Raw genomic sequence first — 18,772 nt, forward strand, 5'->3', positions numbered from 1 at the left:
CAATAAATCTCCAGTAATTAAATCTCCTTTAATTATGTTGTTCATAATTACATACCTTATGTAGGGCATATTGTTATGTATATATACCTGTCTCAAAAGCATAACAAGACACACATTCAAATTATCTTTCTCTCTAACAATATCGAATTAGGAGACTACTCACTACTCATATAGACATATTAAAATTCAAAAATTCCAAATATATATGTTATTATATGTCGATTACACAACACAAATTTAATCTTTTAGGTAAAATATTTTTGAGTATTTTTAAGAGAAAAAAATTCTTAACAAATTCAAAATAGTGATAAAAACTATGTTATAGAGAAATTACTATGGTTTTTTTACATACTTATAACAAATTATTTTTGCTTTTTAAATATTCATAAAAATTATTTAAATAAGCCTAAAGTTTATTAGATATCAAATATTCCGTTACAACACTTTCCCATCTTCATTAGTTAACAACTCATACATAATGATGATATTTTGAAATTTGTGACTTGATAGCATGACTTTAATTACTTTTATCCAAGTATATTTTTATCTTATAAAACCTTAACAACAACTTAAATAACGAGTATCAAACAATAATAGAAGAATTATATCTACAATTTCAAGGAAAATATAGTCCATATCATGCAAAGTAAACCATCATTCCTCGCATTATAGGTAAATATAAACTAAACTAATGAAAAAGAAAATACTTCGAAAACCATCTAATATACTTCGATTTGAAGAAAAACGAAATCTTTCAAAATATTTTTGAAATTATTGCAAAACTATAGGCTTCGATTCTAAAATAAACGAAGCCTATAGTTTTGTAAATAATTTCAAAATTATCACTAGTGATATTTTTAAAAATACTTATACAACTATATGGTTTAATTCTTTAAATAGTCAAGGTTTATTCGTATGCTAGGTTAAAATTTCACAAATTTTACATTTTCACCAAAATTTTCCATTTGTGTCGTTACATCACTTCTCCATTATAAAAGCTACCCTCTTCACTTTCTCATCGCTAAACACGAACCACATCGTTGCTTTCACTACCATTCTTCCATTCTCTTCGTCGTTGCCAATACCAATTATGTTATTGGGTCACCATTACGAGTCTCCCTTTCCTTCCAATTCCAAAAACGATGATATATATATATATATATATATATATATATATATATATATATACACACACGATTGAATGATAAAGGGATTTGAAGGTGATTTCTAATGGCAAAATAAATTTTCTTTTAGGCGAAATAAGCAAGAGCTGAAGGGGACATTGATGAGAAATTTGAGTTAATTTTAATGGCACTCTCGAGTTGATAAATGGAAAGAATAAATGAGAGTTTGGTAAGGATTTGGACATGGTATTGATGTTGTTGATTATTTTAGGTTTGTCTCATAATGACCACTTTTGTCGTGTTCATTGGCTTGTAGTTGTGCGTGTCCAAAGGCATCCCCACAAAATAAGATACTCTCAGTCAATCACTTCTCTTAAAATATTACCTTCAACATTTTTCTTTCTATTATATTCATGCTGTAAACATTGGAAAATTAAACTTTCATCATTATTCTCATTCTTCCTATTTTACATAAACAATATTACTTTATTATAATGGAATTATTAAACTAAAGTATGCTACACGGTTTAAGAATTTCTTTTAATATTTTATGAAGACTAAAATATAACAAATATTAAGACTAAAATTTAGAGGATGGAAGGAATGAGATAAGAAAATAATAAAATGGTGAGGAAAGAATTATAATCACATTATGAATTAATGAAGTAGATATTAACGTGGTAAAACAAATTATAATTAATCCATATTACAAATTTTCAAGATTAAATATTTTTAAATAAATTTAAAGTGTTTTATAAATTTTAACAAACTCACAATATTGTTGAATTGATTAGAAGTAGTTTATATAAAGAATAAATGAATAAAAATAAATAATGAAATAAATAATTCAAATGTACTAATTGAATTTTTTTATACGATTTATTAAAATCTAGAGTTACTTAAAAATATTAATTTCTTTTAAAATATATAATATAAAGATGATTTTTTTTATTTAATATAGACAACGTGTTTCTCTCATTATATAAGAGTATATTATATAATGCTTTTTTTTTCTTTTGAAGAAATTTTCATTATCACTTTATATTTTAAGCTTTTTCATAAATATGCTTTTCGTTCCAATGATAAGGTATTGCTTTAATTTATTTTCCTCTTTCTGTAAGTCTTTTTTTTTTCTTGTATTAATTTCTTTATCCAATATGTTCTTACTCATTTTAATTCATAAATAACAAATAGTTTGATATGTACTTTTCTATTCAGATAGAAGAATTGATTTGAATCTTTTAATACATTTTGATTATGAACATATTCAGTTAGAGTTCTAAGGCAAATTTGATTGATAATGAAAAATAATTCCTAATTAACTCTTCTTGGCAGAATAAAGTGAGAGATTGTTTTGTTAGTATATATATAACACACAACATTACTAAAGAAAAATAGAGGAAAAAACCATATTCTTCAAACACAAATATAAACATCAAATCAAGTACAGGAGAAAACTTTGGATTGGATGATCTTCTCTTTAGAAATATTCCAATATTGATAAAGTGGTTATGAATAATGAAAGTATATTTTTCTTCATTACTAATATAATTTATAAAATTAATTTTTTTATATTCCCATAATTTTAAAATAAATATTCAATTTTTTTAATAAAATAACAATTACATTTCACCTTCATTTAAAAGCTTCTCACCTCTCTTTTGTATATTTCTAATAAAATAATATTCACTTTGCTCATATTTTGGGTAAAGTAATATTTATCTATCTTATTTCGTTTGAAAACATGGATTGACTAAACATCTAATAAAACTCAAAATTAAAGTTTTTAATATAAAATTAAATCATTTCTCTGAATTAAATTATTAATTTATATTGAATATATTTTTAATACAAATATAAATTTGAGTATGAGTATTATGTAACATAACGTCTATTTTAAAATTGGGATAAATATGAATATTATTTAAAAGAATTTTAAAAAGAACGAGTACAATTTTTTTATAATAAGCCATTCAGTTATATATATATATATATATATATAATATTTTTAAAAAAAATTATATTGTTAATTAAATTTGTACTAATATATTATTTTTCAAATAAATTAAGGATGTGAATCATATTTGATTAAAACTATGAAAATAATAGATATTATTTTATTACAAATATAAGGAAGATAAATTTCTTTTAAAGAATAGAAAGAATATAATTATTATTTTATTTAAAATTTAAGTAAAATAAATGTCTATATTAAAATTGAAACAATGGGAGTGTTAGTCTAACTTCAAATAATTAAATATAATTTCCCTAAATAATATTGACTTGCTTTGTAATTAGTGGTTAAAAATTATTTTTACTCTAACTTTTTATAGTCCTGGTCTGTAAGAGTATATTAATCTTATACAAAGTGTACAACAAATAAAAATTTTATGATGGCCATATTTGAATGAAGGAAAAAACGAACATGTCTTCAACTGTGTAATTTTTTTTTGTAAGAGATATTTATTAATTTCATTAATGATTAATTTCAGTAAAAAATCTGATTAATCAGTTTTAATACAGTTTTATATTTATGTTTTCACAAACTTTGAAAACTTGCATTAATTAAGAATTCCTGTGATTAGAGGTGACAATATTTATGTTTTATGTGTTGTATCTTATTCTCAATTTATTAAAAAACGAACAGAGATATTCTCTTTTTTTAATTCTAAAAACAACTAATTGTATATAATTACATAAATTTTAAAATTAAATACTAAATAAATTAAAAATATCTTAACAATTTAAACAAGAATAAATATGAAGACAGTGATAAGTACCAGAATTGAAATGAAACTTTAAAATGCAGTACACAACTTTTCAATACAAATCAATAATTAATAAAACTAATAAATACTTCATATAAACAAATATGATTATAAATGTATAAAGATATTATAAATTACTTTAATACACGTACATAAACTATTAAGAAGTGGTTTTAAAGTGGATTTTTAAAACTAACTTAATTTTACAAAATCAATTTATAAAATAAAGTTTATATTTGTTTATGTTGTTAAATGCAGACTGAATCATGAACAAAATTTTCTGAGACGTGTAAAGTCATTGTCTTTAAAGACTTATCTGTATGGTGTGTAGCACAAGTTCTCTAAGATACAACGTTCAAAATTCAATCTCACAATTAATACTCTTTAACTTATACAATAATATAATATTACAATACTTATATATTATAATCTGATCTTATTTCTAGTTGATATAGAATTTTCATCGTAACTTCATTGGAAAGAATGGTATCGCAGAAATCGAAGAATAGCGCCTAATATACCAAAGTAAGATGGACCAAATTTTGAAATGTTAAATGTGGATGAAGTTATTCGTCCTTACTGACTAAGAAAAACGACAATCCGATCTGATTCATGCTTGTTGTTCTTGAGTGGTTTTCTGGGAAACAACAACCTCTTTGAACACATGTGCGGCTATAGTGGGAAGTGAGCATAATTTTTAAGGTTCCTGTTTTGTATGTTACCATAAATTTAAACAAAGAAGGCATTAAAACCTGCAATAAAGAATGTAAAGGAAGCAATGGGTGTGTTTTTTTACTTCTTTCTATCAAATCAGAAACAGTGAAACTTGAATCCAAGAACTGTTAAGGTGTTGAATTGAACAGTTGATTTCATGTGTTCATCTCGAGGGACGATGGGGACCTGCCTACTACAACTACACCCATTTTACTGGAAAATTGTGAATCTTATTGGAATCTTAAAACTTTAATCATTCTCTTGCATTAATTTCATTTTTTTACCCAAAAAGATCATTGTCACTTACTTATGTCTACTGAGCATTTGATATTCGAAGGAAAAGGAGAGACATGTAAAGTGTAATAACTGTAGTTCATAGGTAAGAAATCAATATTCTAATATCAATGTCTTTTTTTGTTAATATAAAGATGTAATATAAAATCATCTAAGTATCTTCATGTAACATGTAATTTTTTTGAAATTACCACTTATTAGTGCTCGTATGACTTGGTTGGTCGTAAGTTGGAGTTTGATGTTGTGTGAAGCATCATTGTCTTGGAAGATACAAGCGTAGTTCAATTGGTTTTTGAAATACTTTTTGTGATTTTTAAGTTCATAATTTTTTTTTTTGATAAATTAATCCTTTTGTAGTGATATTCGATTAAGTGTTATGCTGTCACATATATAGTGTCAAAACAACTTAACCCTAAAATTAATTAGACTAATAAGATCGTATTCTAAATTTAAAAGAAAATATAATATTTTAATTCACCCTGTCTCAACATCTTTATTCTAGATTGTCAAAGAATGCTAGAAAGACAATTCTACATGTTTACTTGAAGTTGTTGCAAATGTCCAACAAACCATTTAGTGAAACTATAGAAGAATTAATTGAACATCAACAAGCTAAGTTTCAAGTTATCGAACCTGCACCAAGCTCCGAAACAATTGAGAGAGATGATCTGTTGTCAAAACGGGTAATCTGGCTCAATCTGATCTGGTCTATTACAGGTTGGTCACTTAGTGAGTTAACTCAACCCAATTCACTTATTAGCGAACTAAAAAAATTCAAACCCTACCCGACCTACCACAGGTTGGTAGATTAAACGGGTTGGCTCACTGCCTCACTTAATTATAAGTTTTTTTAATAAAAAAATTATAATTTTTTAATTTAAATCTAAATAAATTTCACTCTAAATTGATGTTAAACTCCAAAGACTATTCAAAATAAATAAAAAAATATTATACAATTCAAGCGTAATCCAAAAATAAGCGCAAAAGCCGAACAAATAAGTTTTGAATATTGATAATTTTTGTATCACTTGTTAATTTATAATATTAGAGTCTTGAATTGATAAATCTATAATATTTTTCTCTCTTGAAACATCTTTTTTTTTATATCCATCTACAATATAATAAAAAAATGGTAACAAATAATATTAAAATACAAAATAATAAATAATTAAATTAAATTAGGTGGGTTAGTGAACCAACCTAGCTCACCACGGGTTCACCCTAGGTGAGCCAAGTTCTAAGTGAGTCAGGTTGAAAACTAGCCCGCATTAAAAAAATTACATTTTTTTTTTCCAACCCAACCTGACTTAAACCTATGTTGAGCCGGATTGGCTCGCGGGTTACAACCCAATTTGACAACACTAATTTCAATCTAGGTCAAATATAGTTATTGTCAAGTTTAAAACTAATATAATTTGTTTCATTTTTCTTTTGGAACATACATGAAACTTGTCCTATCTGAATTATTTTTATTGTAGTTTGATATGATTGTATTTATTTAGTTTAATTTGGATGTAAGAAGAACTATGGTTGTTTTCCAAAGTTTATTTTGGTTTAAATATGAACTTTAGTTATATTTTGATAAAAGGAATGTCATAAAAATCAGATACCTAATACCCATTTATTATGATTTTCAGACTCGATACCTAATACCCATTTATTATGATTTTCACACTCTTCCAGATAATTCATAATTTATTGTAATTGACACTTTAAGTGCATCATTCAATTTAATTAAATTTATATTGTCCTTTAAGACTGGTCTTCGCTCTCTAGTCTACTTCTTTTCCAAGTCGGGCAGTCCATACAGTAAATTTGTATAGTAATAAATGTACAGTAAATGTGAACCACTTACCTTATACCTTTGACCTATATTTATAGTTTTTACTATGGGCCTGAAATTAGTAGGACCTTAATCACGGCCCAATCCTGATGCAATAGCTCTAATCACTTCTTACCTTAATCCTAATGTAACTGCAGATTTTAACTGACTATCCATCTTAAGTCGTCCGACGATGTCTTTATGAGATGATTTCTTGACCGTCCGATTCATAAAATTGGACCAATGAAGACTAACCTTAAATAACGCGTCCACAAATTTGGTTAATGATGAAGCAGCAAAATCATGTGTATATTTTTGTTCAACAAACAATTTAAGGATCTTAGTATCCACATGACAAAACTTAAACATGTGTATAAAGATTTATATTCATATGTAGCAAATAATATCAATCAACTTATATGAATCTCATTATTACTTATCTTTTGTGCTTTATATGAAATGAGAAATTTAAATAAATGATTATATTAAGAGAAGAGGTTCAAGACAAACACATAGTCATAATCATAATAATTGAATTTAAATAAGCAATGAAAGAAAATAAAGTAGAAATGATTGTCAAAATTTACAAACAAAAAATGTGGAGAAGATGACAATAGAAGTTTGAATCGAAAATTATAAGATTCAAAGACAAATATAAGAACATGTAGAATGTATTAAAACAACATCGTGAAAAAAAAAATCAAATTAATGCAAGAAGAGATGCAGGAATATAAAATATATTAGAATCGAAATGAAAAAGACAAGAACAAGTAAAAAAAGAAGGAAATTGTGACTTATGAGGATAGAAGAAGATGAACGTCATTTATAAAGATGGAGATTATGCTTTCATCTTCATGATAAGTTCTATGTAGAATCATTACTTAACTACTAAGGGCTGAAGATAAGACTAAAAATATAAGATTACTCTCTTAAATACTCCCAAAAGTGTCCTAATTTCATATACTTTAAAACCTACTAAAATGTTTGAAATGAAATGTAAAATGATATAGTCATCATAACTTTGGTTGAAAATTAGAAGGAAAGAGAGAAAATTCAAATTTCAAAACTTTTTAGATTTAATCAACGATTAAGATCAATACCATGTTTTTCATGTTTGTGTGACACTCTCCATGTTTGTTTCACACTAATTTTATTGGGTGTTGCTCCCTCCACCTCCCCATTATTTTTATTTATTTCAAAAATATTTTACACATCTCCACTATTTTCTTTTATTATACTCTACACCTCCTCACTATCCTCAACAATCTTTCTCTTTCTCTCTTTACATTAATGGAACATTCAGATTTGAATTTGTGATATATTACAAAATATGAAATTCAGGAAACTTCAATATTAGTACTTCCACCATTTCCATTTTATAAAATTAAAAGTTAGATGCAAATACAAAATAATAAACATAATAATATTAATAGTAAATAATGATATATTATTATTATTATATACTAACTTTATAATGACAAAAGAACTAAATAAATTTTAAATCTTTAACAAATAACTTTTTTTTTATATTTTAAGTATTTAATAATATTTTTATATTATTTATCTAATAAATTAAATATTTTATTTAAGTTATTTGAGTCAAACATGTCGGTGAGTTAAAACATAATATAATGTTAAAAATTATAGATATTATATGTAAAAAAACACACATATATATAAACATTCTTTTAGAAATTTAGAACAAAATTTTACCATTTATTAAGTAATTTGAAAAGAAAAAAATATATTCAGCAGCAAAAATAAGATTGAATCAAACTTATTTAAGAAAATATAACACAAGTTCAAATTGAGTAATCTAAATGTTCCATTAATGAGCCATGTAAATGCTCCATTAATGTAGAGAGAGAAAGAGAAAAATTGTTAAGGATAGTGGAGAGGTGTAGGGTATTTTTGGAATAAAAGAAAATAGTGGAGAGATATAGAATATTTTTGAAATAAATTAAAATAGTGAGGAGGTGCAGGACCCACTTAGAGAGAGGTGGAGGGAGCAAGACCCAATCTTACCTTGTTTTCCTTGCCTCTTTGTAGCACACCTTTTCCCTACATTCTCTTTGAACCCATTATTCTCTATTTGTAGTCCTTGACCATACATTCTAATCATATTTGGGCTTCGGAAAACCCATCTAAAACTTATTTTGAACATTACTAATTTCACCTAAAAGCAATAATTTTAGTTCATAAAATATATAATACAATTTCTAAGTGAGGGAAAAATACAATGAAAATATATGATAAAATTAATAATCAAATTGAATTTTATTCTACAAATAAAACTAAATTATCAATAAAAGAAAGCTTTTTGAGAACAAAGCATTATTGTTTTAGGTCAAATTTTCACAAATTTGCATTTGATACTACTTCAAAAAGTCTCTTATCAATGACGTTATTTTATGTGTATACTTTATCTAACGTACCAACAGAAAATAGAGCTAATATCTTGCAAGGACACAAATAATACTTAACTTGTTTGGTACTTGATATAACATCTTCTGTTTTTAAAACCAAACCCTCGAAGACTTGCGAAAAAGCATATTATTTGTCTCAACGTTATGAGCACCAGTCTTGCTTACATGTGCATCCACACAGTTATATAAAAATGAAAAATATCTGGGCATGAGAGGACACGTCAGAGTTGTTATATAAAATCATTCTAGTGTTTTCACTTAGCACGACATTTAACATGACATAGGAGACAACTTTTTATTCACATTGCCTTAAATTACTTTGCTTATGTTGTAATAAGATGAATCTATTCATTTTGGATATGCTATTCTAAGCTTGTTTTAGCTAGTTGTCTTTTATGTAAGTTTGATCCTTAGCAGAGTCTTCTGTTCCTCAACACATTGATTTTAGTTTCTTTCGTGATTTTATTAGTTTTCATTTTTTTTTTGTCATAATAGGTATGAATGAATTTCTTATTATAGGTTTGATTTAGTTCCATGCTTCTGTACTTGTTTTTCTTTTATAATAATATATTTCATGTAATGCAAATGATAAAAAAAAGGTCTTTTTGTTCTTCATCATGATATAAAGTTTTAATATCCTGAAAATTTTATCAAAAGAGCAAAGGGCAGGGTTTCATGGGTAAGAGAAACGTTGAACTTCACAGAAAACACAGCCACTGAAACAGGTAACCCACAGAATTTTGAGAAGGTTGTCAAAAGCAGCATAGTCTTTGTCCCTTGTACTCTACTAGTTTTCACAAATAATGTTTTTTTACAAGCCTTCAGTTTCAGTGGGGTGAATCAAACAACTGTCAAGTCCATATACACTTGAGACTTGCACCACCACACTTTTACATAACGATCACATCGGACAGAAAAAAGAAAAACCCGACAACAATGAGGTCGATGATGGCATGTGCATCCAAGTCACAACTTCACAACATGTTCTTTCACAATTTGAAGGAGTTACCGCACTATGTTGATCTAACACATGAACATTTTACACAAGTGTCATGGTGATGTCAATAACCAAAATGTATGGCTATTTCTTGAGTAGCACGTGACAGAAGATTGACCGAAGGAGGCATGTGCATGGTAGAGGATCTTTTATAGCAGTTAGGTGACATACTTTGGCATTCTGACACATCTGCTACCATAATTGAAGGTTGTTCAAGTTCAGTATTCTGCTCTTGCTTCTCATCAAGCTTTCTCTCCTCTTCCATGACTCTCAAAAACGCCTCAAGTGCATTACACATCCAGTCATATCTGCTGAGTCTGAATGCCTCTTTTATGTTTAACTAGGAACACAAAATATGAACTTTTTTATTCAGTGTTCATGCTTCATGTGATGTCAAAAAATACAAATAGTTGCTATGTGTTTGTGAAGGTTCATAAATTGCAGCACTTTTAACAATTTGAAACTTTAATTATGAACTTCTCCTAAGGGTGTATAATTCTTTAAGAACTTATTCGTAAGACTTACCCATTGGCGAGAACGATTTTTCTGCTCTGGCCAATGCTCAAGTTCTTCAGTCACCTCCAAGGCAAACATGTATCCTCTGCAACCTCCTTCAATGCTACACAAGTCTTGACTGCTTTTGCTTCTGAACTCCCATATTCCTAATGGAATTTCCTGAAAATGAATGCAAGGCAATTAGATAAACATGATTAATGAAACTCAATACCATATTTTGCAAGAATCAGCATCATCTCATCATTATCCTAATTGTTACATGGAAGAATCATTACCACGTTCAATCAGTAATTTTTCAGTAACCAAAAGAAAATGGACCATTAGTTTCATTTTCAACCAGTTATGTTTGCAGTCAATGCTTCATGATATGGAAGCAAGTTTCATACATGGCTTGTGATGTTTATGTAGAACAGTAGAAGTATAATCTTTATCCTATATTTTTTAAACTGCAAGAAGAGTGATTCAGGGGAACTTAGATTATTCCATTACTAGTTTGGGCCATAACCAGGTGACTATAATGAAACTACCGAGATGGTTATTTCAACAAGTCCAGGACCAAAATCTACTCTAGCTACACAATATGAAATGGTAATCTTTTATCCATCATGCTGAATCAAATTTATATACATGGAATCAATCACAGTATAAGAAGAGTTTCCATGCAAGCAAAGCAAATTAATGTTTGTTTTGAGAATATCTGAAAACTAACAGCTTTGCATCATTGTTTGAGCTTAAAGAGAGGTGTGATATCTCATATCTTCCGTAGATGGTTAAGTTTTCTTTAAGATATAGAAAACTTACAAAATGGAAGCTGAAAGCAATGAGAAATTTATGGCATAGCCAAAAATGTTTGGATGATATCATCACAATCATCATTTCTACACATATTTTTGAATACCATTGATTCTTCCCTTTATTATATCATTCTAATTGGTGTTTTTAAACATTCCTCAATGAAGATGGATTATAACAAATACTTCAACAACGAAGAGGGAACAATGAACCTACTCTTAGTATTCCTTTAACTCCTGCTTCCTCTAAAGCTTCGCGGCAAGCAGCTTCTGTGACAGTCTCATCATCCTCCCATCCACCCTAGCAAGAGAAGAAGTACAAATTTTCAATATAAAGGGTTTCATGTTAATAAAGTTCATTAATCATTGGTGAAAATAATATGAACCTTTGGGAATACAAGGTCATCACGTTTTGGTGAAGAAATCATTAGTACTTCCATTATCTCAGTTTCTCCCATTAGATCTGTGTTGTCCTTTCTCCATCTATAGGGAATACATCTATGAAAATGCACAAGAAAAAGATTAAAATCACATTGGTGATAAGATTCTGTTGTAACTACTAATTCTCATTAGATGTTAGTCCTTAAAACTCTATTCATAATCTATATCTGTAGCAACAAAGGTTACTGTTCAAAATAAACTCTGAAAATTAATCTCAGTTCGATATTATCAACATCCAGAAATCAAAAATTAAGATTAACACAGGTTGGTGGCTCTTCTAGGTTCTTACTGTTCTACTGTCACAAATCACTATTGGTTTATTACCCTTTTAGTAAACTTTTCTTTTGGGTAGAAATCTATAGTATGAACAGGTGATCTTTGTTTTTGAAAACAGGTTCTTCTTCTGGGGCATATATAATTATGGTGTTAAAGAAAAACTGTAGTGGTTTTCATGTTTTTATATTGCAATATCAAATTTTATAGAATCCATGGGATATGTTAAGATAAAAAGAAAAGTAAAAGTAAAATGTTAAATTGTCTAAGTGAGACATTAAATTATTTCTTTTACCAAATCCCACCGATTCATTGCTTTTGTTTTGTGTAGCAAAAAGGTTTAAAAATTTGAAGAGTGGCTTTCCCTAGTTTAATCCATTTTTGTGTTTACTTTATGGCCACTTGGATACATTGATTGCTTGAAACGAGGATCAATGATTCCAGCCTGATAAAAAGGAATAGATCCGAAATTTCTCTGCAACTGCTAATAGCAGGCTGAATCCAACCTTCAACCACAAACATGTTTCCCATGACTTGCATGGAAGGTTTTATTAATTTTATAAACACCACCACTACCCCAGTTAACTACTCTGCATGAGCCACAGTGTTGTTACCGATAACTCTCGAGATTGTCTTCTTATTATATTGAGATAAAAGCCAAAATAGATCACGCAATTTGAAGCATTTTATTATATAGACATTAAGTCAATGTCATGGCCCACTATTTTGATATATGATTGCAATGAACACAACCGCATGAAAATAATAAAATAGTTTAACATCAAACAGAGAAGACAATTATGTATCAACAGTTTTGAGATGCCCCTCTTCTCTATTCCATAAGCAAAAATCATTTAGATTTCTACTACTGAACACGACTTTATTTACTAGACAAGAACAGAGAAGAAGGGAAGGAAAAGGTAAATCACAAAGAAGATGGATTTTTACCATCAAAGACACATATGCAGAATTGGAACCATATTTTGAATAAGTACTATAAAATGCATGGCTATAACAAAAAGGCGATACAAGTCAAAAGGGAAAAAGATGAGATTTTGAAGGTTGTTAGATATACCATGTTAGATTTGATCAGTAAAGGTTTTTAATAAACATCTAAACCACCTCCAAGTAATTGAGGCAAGCATATGGAACTTTTACTTGATGCATTTTTTCTCTGATATGCATATGGTTGTAAAGAAGAGTAATAATATCCTTCAAGGATCTGAAGGACTCAAGAAGATTTTCTCCATACAAACGTGTAAGGAAAAAAGGGGTGACTTATAAATAGACGTTAGGTACCCTCAGGAAATGACAACTGAATTTGAGATGAAATCTAAGAACAGTAAAGAAGCCATGGCGTGAAAATGAAAAAACTTACCCAGAGACAAGGCGCAAATTGTCTTCATAACGCTGTCTTTGTCGCCCTGTTCGTGCTGGCACAGACGACATAGGTTCTAGCAAAAGACAAAAAGCAGTGGAAACAGACAAAGGAAAACAGGGGAGAATCAAAACCAAGGTTGTGACTTTAGAATATGGGGGTGGTTGAAATGGAACAGATGAAACAAAAAGCGTGAAAACGTTAACGGGTGAGGCTCAACCCTGAACACAAAGAATCTCTTGCATGAGAGAGGCTTAGTTGTTTAGATGAAGGTTCAGGTGTTAAAGTTTCAAGAACCCTTTCATGATAATGGTTTTGTTTGTTTTCATAGCACAAGATTACTACAAATAGCCGAACCAAACCATAAATGGTAGCAACCCTTTATCCCTTTTGCAAAGGTGGAAATCTAGAAGAAAATATGCTTGTTTTAGCAGGATGAATAGGAAGAAAGGCTTTCACGGAAAATAGGGAAAGAGAGTGATAGAGCTTTCACGGGGTGCAGCAATGGCATCCTTTTATATAGCAACCATCTCTTCACCTTCGTATTCAATACCTTGTTTTTCTATTTTTAAAAAATAAATTGGTCATTGTGTTTAACTATTCTTTATTCTGATTCTGCTAACAACAATTCTTTCTTAATTTAATTATAAAAGATTTACCTGATTGGTAAGTTTAACCAATCCAATGTAAACAAATTACCAACTCCTTTTAAACATTCTCTTAAGAACTTTTTTTCTAAAATATTTTAATAATAATAATAATAATCAAATACGTATTACTAATAATACGTAAATAATGTTAAAATACTGTGAAAGTATCGTAATCTTATTTATAACCATTAGTATTCACTTTTAAAAACTATGCTTCTTTTAAAAAATATTTAAACAATGTCTAATTTGAATTTCTTGAGCATTAGATTCATCAAATTTCTAAAAGGTTTTATGCTTGCTTTTACGATGAAGTGACATGATTCTTAACGAATGGTTTTTAATTTATTCAATATATAAACAATACAATATATATATATATATATATATATATATATATATATATATATAATAAAAAGGGATTTCCAATATTAAATTTGTTTTTTATTTTTATTCTGTTTATTAAATTAAAATAATTACTTTATCAATTTTATATTCTTTAGTGACTTTTTAAAATTGATATTTTTTATTTAATGTTTTTTTTTATTTTAACTCCTTTTTTAAAATTAAAATCTATAATAAAATTGTAAAAATTAATTCTAGTTACTTTTATAATTATAATATTATTATTATTATTATTATTTTTATTATCATAACAAGAAATAAAGAAACAGCATTAGCTGATGTGCTTTCACTAGTTTTGATAATCTTAATTAGATTTTGGGTTTTCAAGTGGAAATAACTCCACGAGACTTAATCATATTTAACATTCCTCATCTTCTCCCATTGAACTCAAGTCTCGCATACAAACTGCACGTGTGTTTACCAACTAAGTTACTATTATTGAGTATTAATAATAGTTATATGATTTATGTTAAAAGAAAAATAAAGGTATACATTGGTGGTTAAAAAGTGATTTCATTAATTTCTTTTACTTTGCTGGATTAAGACAAGGATGACTCTTACTCAACTTTCTTGACTGAACGAACTTTTTTCCTCTTTTTGTTTTGGGTGACCGATCGGTTTGAGAGGTGATCTATATAAGACACTTCGACGTTCAAGTGAGAATTTCTCTGTGGATGTCTAAAGTAATTCAATTACGAAAAAGTAAGTTTATCTCAAAATTAAACATCTATTTATAGAGTTTAAAAGAATCTGACAAATTAATTTATATTTTAATAATCATTAATGTCGACCTTAATCACTCATCAATAGCAGTTACCGCATTGATTACACTTTAATTCTACTCAACTAACTGCAAAGTTCGTTTTTGTACCCCGACTACTCGGTTCATTTGACTCAGCATACAGTCGTACTCAATCCATCGACTCTCAGCCTATAATAGCAAAAGTTAATGGGTTTTTTTTTTTATTTTGTTTTCAAATAGGAAGAAGTTATTTTATTTTGAAAAGAAAATTAACTAAAGGTTTTTCCCATTAAATAATAAGTATTTGTTTTTAATAAAATAAAAGTGATAGAATGGGAGACACACCCTGGTAAAAGTCAACCTTGGGGGATCATTGAAAGATTCCAAGTACAAGCAATGAGTCAATTCCAGCCACTCAACTAGTCCATATGTAAGGGCTATAGCACCTAATGTTTAACAATTATATGTTAAAAACCCAAAAGTTATGGAGACAATCGGTTCAGTATTTGAGCCCTTTAACATAGTGTCGAGGTTTGATCTCCAAGTAACATAGTATTAATTAAGGTTTGATCATCCAATTAAACATTAAGTTAACACTAGACTAGACGATTCACTCACTTAAAAATAGGCTAAATTTTTTTCTAGTTACAAGGATACTAAAATAAAGGTGTTTGCATTGAAGTTGATAGTAATGACTATATATGTAAGTTACATTTAAAATAACAAAAAAGTTTTAGAATAGAGCTGAATGGAACTCTTAATTTTCTTTTGCTGGAAAAATAGATGAGTAATGGATTTATTGTAGGGTTTATGAGTAAAAAAGTCCTTTAGAAAAAAAGTTTTGTAAAAAAAGTGAACATACAAGAAGACATTATAAATGTATAATAGAAGGTTTGGTGAATATATATCTATTAGAAGAATTCAATGAATTTAAGACGGGTGATTTAAATTATAATTTTTTTTCTTAGGTTTAAATCTTTTTTTTGTCCCTAAGTTAAGTTCTGATGTTCAGTTTAGTCCCCGTTTTTAAAAATGTCAACTTTTAGTCCCTATGATATGAAAAATGTATCCAATATTTTGTGATTTGTGAACGGAAGGTGTTATGAACAACAAATCACTTAATGAAAAACTTGTGATTTATTAACGAATAAGACTGATTTGATACATTTTTCATATCATAGGGACTAAAGGTTGATATTTTTAAAAGCGGAGACTAAACTGAACATCAAAACTTAGCTTAGGGACCAAAAAAGGGTTTAAACCTATTTTTTAAAGACTAAAACAAATTACAAAAGTTCTTTGAAACAATTAACTTAACCAATTAAATTCTAATGAGAAGTTTACCAAATATTTTTATATTTAATAATTTAATAATTTGATTTGAGAGTTCTTAATTTTATGAAAAGTTAAGAAGAATTACTTGAAGAGGTTGATACTTCCGTAATTTGGAGAAGTTAATACTTTTGTGACTAGCAAAACTAATACTTGTATAACCTAGAAAGAATAATACTTATTATAATAAAGTGTTTTGATTAATAGAGTTTTTTAGACAATGTGCTTGAAAGAAAACTAGACGTAGTTCAAGAGTTAGGGATGAACCAGTATAAAGATCTATTTTATGCTTGATCTGTTTACTGTTTTATTTCATATTTTGCTATATACAAAAAAAGTCTAGGTCTTATTCACCCCCATCTAAAGTCACATTGCACCAATAAGTGGTATCAAATTCTACCTCTAGGGTAATTCTTTAACTAGGAACAAAGGATTGGTCTGAGAGACTGAATGGAAGGAGATGATCAAGCAACAAATCACCTACCTTTGTTCAAATATGACTTATGGAAACTCAAAATGCTAACCTATCTTAAAGCAATGAATATGTACCTATTGGATATCATTGAAAAAGGCATTCCTTCATTACTAGATGACAAGGTAGACATCCTACCATGCAATGAGTTGGACGATAAACAAAGGTTATCAATTAAATGTTAAACTAAAACATAATCTATTATGCACGCTATCCAAAGAAATAATATCAAAAGTACATGTAATTTCATTAGCCAAAGAAATGGGGAACAATTTGGCCTTAGCTCATGAGGGCTCAAACAAGGTAAGACGACATAAACTAAATTTGTTAAGACATCAATATGAAATACTTACAATGGAAAAAAATGAGTTTGTTCAATTTAACAAACATTGTTAAATAATTTAAGTTTCCTTAGTACCACTTATTGCAATTATGATGTTAATGATAAAGCCTTGTGCAATATACCTTTAAAGTGGAGAGCACAAGACACTACTTTAAGTGATTTAAAATATTTGGAGAAGATGTTCCTAGAAGAACTAATGGACATCCTCATTGTACACAAACAAGTATTTCAAGGAGACTAGAAGAAAACTAAAAGCATGAACCTTGCTTTAAAGAAAAATCATAGAAGCAAGAAGAGTAACTCAACCTGAGCACTTGATTTAGAGGATGATGAGGATTTGTTTCTTTTAACTATAAAGCTTAAAAGAAACATTAGAAAATTAGGTTATGGTAAAGGTAGAAGATTTAAAGGCAAAGATAAAGAGAAAATTGTTATCTATGAATGCAAAAATCCTAAATGCTACAAATCAAAATTTCTTCAGCTAAACAAAGACAAAGAAAACAAAATGCAAAAGAAAAATATCTCATGGCAACTTGGGAAGATTTGGACTCGTTTAACTCCAAAGTTGAAAAAACTTACATTAGACTTATGATAGATGTTTGCAACTCATCAGATGACTATAATGAGCAAGAGGTAGATTTTTTTTTTATTCTGACTTAGTTAAACAAGCTTATTTTAAAGTAATCTCTAATATTGGTAGACTAATAAAAATGTACAAGTCCCTAAAAAGAAAATTTTAACTATAATTATAAAAAGTTAAAAAGCATAACCACTTCGTCTAATGAAATGTTTAGTGAGACTGTAAAGTTGAAAAAGGAAAATAATACTTTAAATAACATAAAAAATATATCTAAAAGAAAAACTAGAGGAACAAAACATAAAAGATAATGAGCTTAAAAAAGAACTATTTGTTAGAAAGAGTCCATAAATATTGAAAACAATGAGGAAACAAAAAAACTTAGAAGATGAAAATAAAGCTATACATAAGATTCTAGCCCAAAGTAACATAAATGAAAAATATTAGATATTTTAATAATAAACTCTAGAAATTCTTATGATAAAAATGAGATAGGATGTGAAAAGAAAAATAATCTATGTCGCAACCGGGATCGCGACGGGACGGCGAACCGAAAAACAAACGGTTTTAGAAAATATTTTGGGAGTCGCCACCATAGTTTATTATGGAAAAACTATGAAAAAACCCTAAAATAAAAGTATGGTCTACGAAAACAGATTTTTAGGTTCGGGAATCGGTTACGCGTAAGGAAGGTATTAACACCCTAGCGC

General features: G+C 28.2%; 1 protein-coding gene across 1 annotated transcript; it reads right to left on the reverse strand.

The window, feature by feature from the left end:
* Positions 1 to 9,865: 9,865 nt before the first annotated feature.
* On the reverse strand, positions 9,866 to 14,042 carry LOC106753809 (nudix hydrolase 12, mitochondrial). Its single transcript, XM_014635665.2, has 5 exons — positions 13,545 to 14,042; positions 11,839 to 11,950; positions 11,670 to 11,753; positions 10,671 to 10,820; positions 9,866 to 10,485 (listed from the first exon to the last, which is right to left on the reverse strand). The coding sequence occupies exons 1-5, from the start codon at positions 13,613 to 13,615 to the stop codon at positions 10,210 to 10,212; spliced, it is 693 nt and encodes a 230-aa protein (XP_014491151.1). The 5' UTR covers positions 13,616 to 14,042; the 3' UTR covers positions 9,866 to 10,209.
* Between the last annotated feature and the right edge of the window lie 4,730 nt (positions 14,043 to 18,772).

The sequence above is a fragment of the Vigna radiata genome, unplaced genomic scaffold (assembly GCF_000741045.1).
Source record: "Vigna radiata var. radiata cultivar VC1973A unplaced genomic scaffold, Vradiata_ver6 scaffold_7, whole genome shotgun sequence".
NCBI lineage: Eukaryota > Viridiplantae > Streptophyta > Magnoliopsida > Fabales > Fabaceae > Vigna > Vigna radiata.

Coding starts and splice junctions, on each gene's coding strand:
- LOC106753809 (XM_014635665.2), bottom strand. CDS start 13,615: ATGTCGTCTGTGCCAGCACGAACAGGGCGACAAAGACAGCGTTATGAA. Junction 11,754..11,838: donor ATGACCTTGTATTCCCAAAG/GTTCATATTATT, acceptor TTCTCTTGCTAG/GGTGGATGGGAGGATGATGA. Junction 10,821..11,669: donor GAGTTAAAGGAATACTAAGA/GTAGGTTCATTG, acceptor ATTCATTTTCAG/GAAATTCCATTAGGAATATG.